This window comes from Branchiostoma belcheri, unplaced genomic scaffold (genome assembly GCF_001625305.1).
Source record: "Branchiostoma belcheri isolate BF01 breed outbred unplaced genomic scaffold, Haploidv18h27 scaffold21, whole genome shotgun sequence".
In the NCBI taxonomy this organism is placed as follows: domain Eukaryota; kingdom Metazoa; phylum Chordata; class Leptocardii; order Amphioxiformes; family Branchiostomatidae; genus Branchiostoma; species Branchiostoma belcheri.
Window position 1 is genome coordinate 1,184,046 of NW_017803602.1, and position 11,485 is coordinate 1,195,530.

Sequence of the window (11,485 nt, forward strand, 5' to 3'; positions counted from 1 at the left end):
TATAAATTCAAGAATGAATATTTCTTCGATGTCATTGTAGTAAAATACGATATGACCGATTCTACGATCGACTGAACCTGTTCTCCGTCTCCTGACGGTCCCAGCACAGGTGATCACGGGAGACCTGAAGTGTGACTGTCCTGTACCCTGCAGAATGACGTCATACAGCACGTCCCTGTCCTTCGCGGGATTTCCCAACAAACACACAAGGGAATACCTCTCCCCGCTGCTGGGGATGGAGCCAAGCTACATGGGGTAAGTTTGGAATCACAACACAGTATCAAATCGGTAAGACAGAATCAAATTGGCCAGGCAAAAAAATTACAGGGCATTAATGAATGACCTTTATTGTACACACATACCCAAGTACAGGTCACAACAAAAGAATGAAATACAGATAACGTTACAGATATACATTGTCAAGTAGCTACAATTAAGTAAATTCGGTTTCTTCTCGTTTCTTAGTAATGGTAAAAAGGTAGAAACAGATATCTTTCACAATAGAAGGTTTGTCTAAGTTCATTAGAAATATGAATTTATCTGCACATTTAAAAATGTATGAAGATGGGGAACATAGATTGTATCAGATTATAAAGGAGAGGGGCAAGGAGACTTTATGTTGGCCGCCTGTATCCAAAGTTCGCCCCGATTATAGTTTACATTTTACTAATGAGAAGACGAACATTTTCCTACAGATGTTTTCATTTGTAACATACAGTATTCGTTTCAGGGACAACGGGGTCGTCTTCAGCGTGTTCTACGAGAAATTGAACTATCAAAAAATCAGGCAGCTGAAAGCCATGGAAGAAGGACAGCTGGCAAGTACGTGATAATGAACTTGAAACTTTTCTGTCATTTGCCGCCGAATTCCTCGGCTAAAAATATCATCAGAAAAGTTGACTAATGTTATTTTCAAAGTTCAAAACTGTGTTGTGTCTCTGTTCTTGCCGATTGTCCTGAATATCGCCGCAGAAATAATGCCTGGTCAGGCTAGTACTGAATTCAGACTTCAATGGATTTTTAATGAGGAGGTATATAAACTTGTAATTCTGCATGTTCTTCCAGGCGTCTTATAAGCCCACATGGGCTGGGCGCATAAAACATGTATTCATTTACCACCATTCGCCATGCATTCGGTAGGTCATGGGTTCGATTTCCGGCCAAGTCATACCAAAGACTTTAAAAATAGGTAAAACTGCTTTCTATGCTTAGCACTCAGCATTTCAGCATGAGTATGGTAGTTAACGCACACCACTACCAGAGAACTAACCCCATACTGTAGTGACTGTTGTGTGTGGCCCGGAGCTATTGAAAACGGAGATGAGCGCCGCCCTATGCGTCACTTGACGCGGGAAAGCTCTTCAACTTTTTTAAACGTACGCTAATGTGCATTATCATATAGCCAGTAGCCGTCGACCAATCAGAAGGCTCCATTTCCCATGGGTTATCAGGCCATAACCTAAAAAGTGGGCGGTTATTCACTTTTTGGAGTACCATTATACTCGTTTCACTCGGTGGCTTATTCGGTGGTTATCGCTCCCGACCAGGGGTTATCTCACCATATACACCTCGGGGCGGGGCATTAACCCTTTATTCTGTATTGGATGGTTGGGTGTATGTATGTATTGCTTGGATATATGAATAAAAAAGTGTGCATTCACCCCCCTCCCCAGGTAACATAGGCGGGATGATGGGGCTGTTCCTGGGCGCCAGCGTGCTGTCCCTGCTGGAGGTGTGTGAGTACCTGCTGAAGCGGCCCCTGGGCTTCCTGGGGAGAACTCGGCACGCCAAGGTGGTCCATGTTCAACCGCAGGAACCAAAGTCAGCCACAGCCTTACACAAGTGAAGGTCTACGTATCCAAATCCTCTGTCGTGATAAGAAAAAGCATTAAACTGATATGTATGACTAAAGATGACATCCGTCATCTTCCTTCAGCTGAGTTATAACGTTAGACCTTAAGAAAGTTGCTGTACTTTGTTGTGTCAATAAAGTTCCCTATGTCAAATCTTTACGGGAATATGATAGATGTTGTAGATATTTATTGTCTAGAGGATGCCGGCTGGATGCTGTTCCGTTCATGTTGTTAGTATCTGCATCTAGCACACACATGTATGATAGATGTTGTAGATATTTATTGTCTAGAGGATGCCGGCTGGATGCTGTTCCGTTCGTGTTGTTAATTATCTGCATCTAGCACACACATGTATGATAGATGTTGTAGATACATGTATTTATTGTCTAGAGGATGCCGGCTGAATGCTGTTCCGTTCGTGTTGTTAGTTACTAGTACCTGCATCTAGCACTGTCTTGAGCTAAGTTCGTTGCTGTTGTTTTTGTTATCTTTCTTACGAAACATTGGTTTGATTAACGATAGATATACTTTGAATTACGTTGTTTCCTTGATTGATTTGACTGAAAATCTTGTTTCGATAGATTGTTTATCAGTATTATTTATTAAGCTTGTAGATATTTTTCATTACGTTTGTCGTTTTCTTTTTACTTCTGTGTATAATTTATCATTGTTTTCCTTTTTCTGGTTACTTTATACATACATACATACATACATACATACATGTATTTGTTAACCCCTCTATGTGACTTGTAACCAGTTGTTGTGTATTGCAAGGGGCTAGCCCTTCGTATTAGCCCAGGCTGTGTAGAGTGGAACAAATAAACACACAAATAAACGGTCAAATTCTTTTATTTATTTATTTGTTTGGCTGAGTTGTGAGATATGACCGGAGGGTTCCGCGCACCACCTTCGCTAAGTTTACCAGGTGACATTCGGTAATACTGACCCATTTCCACCAGCAATAGGGTCGTCTTCCTAAGTATTAAATACACAGGGAAATCGTTACTCAAGTCACCAGTATCGTGCAAACACCTACGTTTGGTGATGATGGGAGACTAATTTAAACGGAAGAGCCTCTTACATCATATTGGCTTGCTCTGTCCGACAAACATACTAATATTGGCTCTAAAACGTAAAGTGAACAATGACAGGCACTAAAAACTATTGTCATGGTAACGATTGAATGTGTGGTGATTATGTAACAATGATTATTTACGGCATTGCAGGTTTTCGGTGCTTTCTGTTGCCAAACCGAAATGATTGTTTTGTTTATAGAGCACAGGGGTACTGCCCGACCCAATGTAGTCATGTTTGTCATTGATGGGGTTAATACCTGACAAACCGTGTCTTACTCGTATTCTGGGGGCAAACAGAAGCCACCGAGGCCTGCACTGGGGACAACCTATTTCCGAGGACCAATAGATGTTCACTTGGCATTCTCGGAAAATAACAAACATATTTGTCATCCTTGCAGACTGATTACGAATTAGGCTCGCCCCTGAGGCGTCGCGAAAAGGAAGAGACAAAATGAAAAATGGTAAAAGAGGGAAGTGTGCGATATATCGCTTCCGAGACAAAAGATGAGGCTTCTAACCACTGAACCAGACTAAGGACCGTGGAGAGGTGATTATTCTTATTTTTTCTATTCGACGTGAGCATGTACCCACAAGCCCCAACAATGGAGATAGAAAAACAACATATTTTAACTCCATGCCCCAACATACAGGTGTGTTTATAAAACAACCTTTACCTTGCCCCTTGAATGACCCTGCATTGACGAGAGAATGGGTGTTTGGCAGCTGAGAATTCGTCCATCTATGAAATTTCCTGTGCAACATTCCACAAAGATTGTTACCAAGTCTGTAAAATATGCAATATGGCAAAGTACTTTTTCTCACAGAAATATCCTTAAAGCCAACAGCAGGTTTGAATCTTTCTCCGAGTTTGTAGCCATGAAAGATAACACCTCTAGTTTGTTTGCAAACGGACTGAAGAGCCTCATATACATAGAACCAACTTTTCCTGTTGGACGGGTCCCCGCACCATGTATGCTCTCTGTCACCACCGGGGAAAGTACACACAAATCCTGTGGGACACCTGTCGTGTTTCCCACCATCTACCCTCCTAAACTCCCTGCCTGTCTATCGTGGCTACCCGGGAGTGGTCAGTAACAACAGTGACGAGCATCTGTTCGGAACATGACGGGTCGGCAGCTGGGATTAAGCCGTGTTCTCAAGAAGAGCGACCGCCGTGTCAAGTTTCCACCCTACCTGCAGAGGTGGCGGTGGGAGCCAAGTTCGACTAGACTCCATCTTCAATGCCGAAATGGAAGCAAAGAGTCAAACTATTCCTTTAATAGGATCCAGCTGGATTTCCAACAGGGGAATGGGGAGATGAGGAGCCGAACCGGAACAGACGATGGTTAGATTTTCTGTTATCTGTTTTTTTTTCTGGATGTACAAATTTTGGCATGATTTCAAATTCCACTTTTTCCATGTACATTTCTCTACATAATGTTTATGCTGTGCTTGTTGTCTATTTTCCCCTTCCTGTTACATACGACGAAAAGAGCATTCATAATTATCTTTATTCCAGTAATTTTGATACATGTGGTAAACTACTGCTGTGAGTTAAGATAGCCTTAATTTGTCTTCTGGTTCTAGATACAATGCGTAAGTACACATCCGCTTGCAATCTCTCTTCTTCAGTAATGCTGACACCACACTATAGTTTAAAAAAACATCTACAAAATGTTCACGTTGTTCTGATCCTTTCCAATTCAATGCATTTACTAAAGAGGATAATGGATCTAAAGGTACCCAACTTTGCTTTGGTGTATCCTTGCTTACCGTAAACCATACACCTTGTTTCATGGTCAGCAGAAAAATGATAGTCAGCAAGAACATAAAAATATGCCAAGGGACTCAAGGCGTCACAATGTCGTTATACCCCAAGTTTCTTCATTGGATACATGATGGTTGAATATGTTCTTAACCAATCTCATGCCACCTATGTTCTATCGCTAATTTTTCACGTGGACAGGTGGTGCTTCTTGTTCCGTCAGATTTAGCCAGCGAGGTGCGCCACCTATGAGGTGAAGCATGAAATGCATGTGTAGGTCAGGAAAGACAGCATCCCGAGCAGCCCTTGTAACGCCTGCTTCTCCCCTGCTATTGGCAGTTAGTCCTCACTCCTAGTGAGCATTTGAGCTGGTCTCAATCATGATGCTTCTGACTTAGGGAGAAGAAATGCTGTTAGTTTCTCGTAAGCTATGTCAGTTCTAGTTTATGTTTATGTTTATTAGGAATCTCCATTAGTACTAGTAATACAATGTTTGTTTACTAGTCTTCCTGGAGTCCTTTAACATTACATTTAAAAGATGAAATATAATCAATAACAGAGTTAACATACGAGTAATAGCTACAATTACAACATGTATTTACAACAACATCATCAGTCAACAACAACAGTCATCTGGGCGAAGCTTTTCGACATCTAGCAATGTTTTAAAATCATTAAATACACGTTAATGTATCAATTGTGCAACAATAAACATACTATGAGACGAATCTAAGTTACAAAAGACTCCACACTATGAAATGAGATGTGATCAAAACAATCCCTGCATGTAAATCAAGGTAAGTCCGGCTCAGAGTCAGAGCAGGTCTTGTTCAGACTTACCATGGCTCCCATTATCGACATAATGGGAGCCATTATGTCGATAACAAATCTGCACTCTGTGAACTCCAGAAGCACAGCTACATAAAACATTACCAGGTGCCCTTAGGGCATTATTTTGTCACTGATGCGTACCTGTTAACCTCCAACCCTGCATACCTAGGTAAATTTACCACTGTCTGTCCCTTCCGTTAGGACCGGTCGCTTCCTTGTCCTAGTATATTCATGCAATATACAGAGACAGGATTACACGGAGCTTCAACAAGAAAGATTCCAGCCCCTCAGTGTTGGACCGACACAGACACAAGTGGGCCAATTATCCTGCCTAAACATGCCGAGATAACATTATAGAGCGCGTCTCAGCCTCAGGCGATGGCTCTGGGAGAGGGGTGCGCCATTGTAGCAGGCCTCTCACCTGTGAAGCTCCCGGGCACAGGCTTTTGTTGGCTGGTAATAACTGACATTTTGGCGCGGTACAAGGCCGGACGTGATTACGGTATGATCACTCTAACCTTTGACATGATGAAAACTCAGCAAACAATTTATCACTGCCGGCTACAGCGAGCACTTCTGACTTCAGCTTCAGTCTTATTTCATTTGCACACAATTTTAGTTTACTTTCAGTATCCGATTCTTGACGACGAGTCCTGGTCAAAATATATGGTGGGAATACCAGGAAGGGAAGCTGAAAATCAGAATAACTACTTCCACGTAAACCACTCGATCTTACAGGCCGTATAAGTATTAAATAAAGCTGCCTGTAGTCACTGGAAGTCGTTGCCTTGGTGTCCTGCCAGTCAGGACTGACTTCTGATATGGTGATTACACCTGCCTCAATTTTGATACTAGTTAAGGTCACGCCTGAAGAGGAATTATATAAGCTCTAGTATCAGCTGCTGCCCTGCTAATCACGGTGTTCCCTACTGTAATCAACGCGTCTTACTCAGTATATAGATAAACACTACTAGATAAACACAAACAACCCCATTTCCCCGAATGTTCGTGTCAGGAAGAACTTCTGAACTACATGTATCAACAACATCTTTGTTATTGGCACATTCCAATGTGCGTTGAAATATCGAAATTCACTAACGCGGACAAACGCCTTTTACTTGCTTTGTACGCTTTTATACTTTTCTCTCCATGTTATCCGATAACATTGTGGGCGTTTTAAAAGTGTACAAATCAAGTAAAAAGGCGCCTGTTGGAGTTAGTGAATTTAGATATTTCAATGCACATTGGAATGTGCCAATAACAAAGATGTTCTTGACAGTTAAGAAGACCTCCAACAAACAATATTTCTGCTAAGACGGCAAAACCCACTTATCATTAAAACATGGGACTAGCTATCTAGAAGCCACTCCCTCCAGAAAAGAAGTCAAACCCTTCAGTAATGTACGTAGAGACATTGGATAGATCTATAGACCAGATCTAGACTTTTTTACTTTAACGTTATCATAACAGCGTGTTCCCTTGCAGTTAGCCTTTGGGTAAGAGTTTGCAATAAAGATTGATGAAAATATTGTTTTCACCACCCCCACCCCATTCTCCCGTTCAAAAAAAGGGAAAAGTCTGATAAGACTAAAATTGATAAGTAGCATTCCAAATTGCCCGAAAATCTGTCTTCAAATCTAATTCAGGCCACAGGACGTAATTTTATGGATGGCATCAGTTCGCGCATTAATTTTCGCCTGATTTGGGAAACAAAAACAAGAAATTTTGTTGTCCGCTGACAGTGGTCAACATGCCGAAAATGGGCAAAGATTTCTGTTGCCATGCCGGAATGTGGATGGCAGATAACAATGAAGAGAGGAGACAAGAAAAGGCTCTGATTTAATGTTTTGTATTTTACTTTGATGCAGTGATGTATTTCATTCCTTTTATATTTGATGGTGGCTGTGTATATGTGATGAATCAAAACCAAGTACATTTGTACAATGATTCCTGATAAGTCAGAACTTATGATATGGATATTGTAATAGTTGGCAGTAAACTTAGCACAGTATAGGTATATCATTTCTTGTTTAACAAGGTTTATGAAATTGGAAAATGTAGGGATCTTGTTTTTTGGCCCGCCTTGTTTTTTTCGCCCTCTCGCACTAGATTTGGAGTCTGCGGAGGATGTCATCCATAAAATGTACTTGCTGTGGCCTTAGTGAAGAAAAATGTAATAAAGGTCAGACCATGATTTTTACCTCCATGGTCAGACGCAGTAATGTACATGTAGCGTATACGTAGAAATGTGCTTCCAAAATTAAATACTTATATAGGTAAATACACGACGGAAATGTGGAACAAGTAGATACAGTAGCCTGGGGCTAGACATATGCTGATTGGCAAACAAGAAAACATGCAGGTATTCTGTCACGGGTGTACCTTGTGTTGACAACACGGAGCGCACTTCCGTGTCAACATTGGACACAGGACAGTAGGACTACCTCAATCACCACTTCGCCTCTGTCCCTCATTTGACCAATGGGATTGATTTGGCCTTGATTCGAAGAGAGTTTTTTCCAGATCTGGGTTGGGCCGAAGCCCGCTGTGCCCACATGCTTATCAATCAGCAAGGATGACTATAATGATAGATAATTGTCCACGAGGGTGACATTCCCGATGTGTCACCGGGTACACAATGGAGAGGATAACGATAGCCTCGGTCTGTAGAGCCGCCCACTGGTGAACAGTCATGGCGACAAAACCATCCAGGCATCGCTTGTATGTACTAATAATCTAAAGAAATCAGTCCTTCAGTTGTACAGATTGTGTGTTTGAGTCTATCCTCATGCCGCCAGCACAGTGAGACCATGTTCTCATTTATCGTCACTGCCGAAAGGATGGGCATTCTGCAACTGATTAAATTGTCCACCCAAAGAACAGGTGTTGCCCAATGACAGTCTTATCAAAGAAGTTTATTCTAGCATTTCCTAAAAACAATTATGTAAATGCAGTCCTTACTTGCATGAGTTATGTCTACCGATGTTCACCTTCAGTAAACTTCCAAATGCCACAAGTATGCAATTCCCATTATTTACCAGTATGGAATCATATTATTTTCTCGTTGATTGTGCAAATCGCGGGTTTAATCGGGTCTTCATTTGCATGGTTAATATCTGTCAATGATCCTCTCATTCTCAATTACATATGTCACATGTTTGAATAGTCCTATCATGGAGCGCAGCTGATATATAGAAATTCCTCATTAATCATACAATGAGATCTTGATTTCCATAGAAGTTAAAAAATCATGACCACAGCATGTCTAGAACACGAGATTGAAAAAAAACAGAATTTCCGTTGCAGTACCATAGCACGCTGCTGGGGGGGGGGGCTAAATCAAATCGTTTCAATGTTTTATCAAGAATTGCCCACATACCAAATATCATTACGATCCATAACGACTTCCTTAGTTTTGCTGTTAAGACAGAGAGACATACAGACAGATACACAGACAGACAGATATACTCAGTCTCAAAGAGGATTACTTTACTGCATGCAATGGGTAGTCTGAGCTCGGATAATCTCCTTTCATAGAATGTCGGGAGTCATGTTAACCTCCCACCACACAGACACACCTACTTCTTGAGTCATGTACTTGCAAAAATAAAAGTTGAATGACTGTCTCTACAATCTGTACAAAGACGAGGGCGTACAAAGGTATTTGAAGAATCTTTTCCCGTTAGTAAACTACAAAATGAGAGACTAGCCAAACGATATACTGATACAAGTATTTCTCAACACGTACGGAAAATACTGAATAAAGTCATGTCTTAGCGACCCCTTGAGATTGTGTGTCTGTCTCATCGACAGAAGAGATGGCCATTCTTTGTAATCCTGTCATAAAGACAACTTACATCCAGGTTACTTTGTTATATCCGTTCCTAATAAAGGGGATCTGTCAGTCACGTAATGTGGTTTGGTTGGCTGCTTGTGCTATTGACATTCATACTAAAGAAGGAAAACCCGTAGTTTCCAGCCCCTGTCACACATTCAGGACCTGCCCCCGACCTTGCCCCCGGACACCAGCCGACCAAGCAGTCGACCAGATTTAGGCCACATTCATACTTTTTAATACGAGTCGAATTTCAGTTAAATTTAAGTCAAATTTGACCATTGAACACGCCCAGAACACTGCTGACCTGCTCGACTCCCGAACGACAGCCAACCACCGACCGAACCTCCCGTCCATACCCGAATGTTTTAAACATTTTGAAACATTCGGCTGATGCAGCCAAAGAGTAACCGACCTCGCCAACCACAGCCGACCTTGCTCCTGACCTACTCCTAACCCCTTACCACAGTTGGGGGAGGCCAGATTCGGCTATGTGTCGATTGAGTCGTTTCAAATTCCGAGTCAAATGACTCCTCCCGAATGGTTGGCTGGTGTCCTGCTGACTTACAGTCAAATACCAGCCAACCATGGACGAACCTCCCGACCAACACACTAATTTCGAAACATTCGGCTGGCGCAGCTGATTATAGTAGGCAATCTCTGCCGAACACCAGCCCACTTACTTAGCCGACTTTTCGCCGACCTACTCCTAACTATGGTTGGGGGCGGTCGGCTAGTATTCGGGAGGCCAAACTATATGTGCCGGGGGTTTAAGGTCACATTTACGTTCACATCAAGATTAAACTTAAGTCTTAACTGTCCATTTGACGAGGTGACTATAGAAGTTATAAACTTTTAATGTCCCATTGACATACACACCCCTCTATACATCTGCCATTTAAGACATGGATTAAAGTCTCGTTATATCTGTTATCACAGAACAGGTAGTTTTGTTCCTGTGTGTTGATAAAGTTATCTTCGTATAAACCTGCCTACCATTGTATAAATGTTTATTCGTGTAAGCTATCTCCGTAACAACAGACCATAGTGGCATCTGTTCTACATATTTTACAAAACCTAAAGTCCACACTCGGAGGATTGTTATCCTGTGATGAACTGGCCGTGGACATCCTTTATTTATCTCGTGTGTATAGAACGGTAAAACCATGACGAGTTACGTCTACAGCTTTCCTTGTGACACAAATTGATATATACCCTCACGGGAGTTCAAAAGGCACAGAGGCCTCACAGTACAGCATACTTTGCATGTTTACAGGGCCATTTCCACGGGATAACAGGTGTTACCGTTGCTTATTTGTGTAGGCTTGCCGACCAAACAGTCCGCCTACGCCTGCAAAAACACCCCAGCAAGAATTTGAACTGTTGTTAGGGGCACAGATCTTACTGTTAGCTGAATGTATACTTATCGGTTCCGCTCTGAACGCTCAGTAACTACTTGTCACTTGAAGAACGAATGGGTGATGGCTGTTTGTCGTCAAATACTAAAGAACGATTGAGAAATTTTGTCTTTTCTGGTAGCTGCTATGCAGGAAGAAGATTGTTGTTATTTCTGAGTTGGTGGGCTATTAGTACTCAGCTCGAACTTTCATAAACTATACAGTCATTCATTGTCGACGTATCTAAACAGCTGTTTATGGCTGTGTTGTTATCATAAAACTTATGGGAATGTAGTGTGTATATTCGGTTTACACATAAATTCAACTAGTTAATCACAGTTTCATATTACGCACCGTTGCCCGTAGTAAAAACACAAACAACGCTAATGTGTGTATATTAGGAGTTATACAGACCTTCAACTTAAGATTTCACAAGGTCACGTCTAAGTTGGTCAACGAAGAGTAAACAAAGCACAGGCCCATGTCTATCTCAAGATAGATTTACTTTAATAAGACAAGATAATATAGCCTGAAACCCAGCCTTGTTAGCTATAGTTCGCTCCGAACAGGCTGGCATGGATTTCAGGCTAACAAGAGTATTTTTACACCTGTAGAATTTTCGCAGAAAGCTAGAATGGAGGCACTTCGGTAACTTTCAGACCAGTTAATGTTAATGTTTCCTTCTACCAGGGACATTATGTAGAGATATCATGTTCTTGCTTCTACAA

The 11,485-nt window shown here is 41.6% G+C and overlaps 1 protein-coding gene across 1 annotated transcript; it reads left to right on the top strand.

Moving 5' to 3' along the window:
- The first annotated feature begins 103 nt into the window (after window positions 1-103).
- On the top strand, window positions 104-1,965 carry LOC109469732 (acid-sensing ion channel 1-like). The gene is made up of 3 exons (XM_019768321.1): window positions 104-255; window positions 731-822; window positions 1,674-1,965. The coding sequence occupies exons 1-3, from the start codon at window positions 155-157 to the stop codon at window positions 1,844-1,846; spliced, it is 366 nt and encodes a 121-aa protein (XP_019623880.1). The 5' UTR covers window positions 104-154; the 3' UTR covers window positions 1,847-1,965.
- Window positions 1,966-11,485: the final 9,520 nt, after the last annotated feature.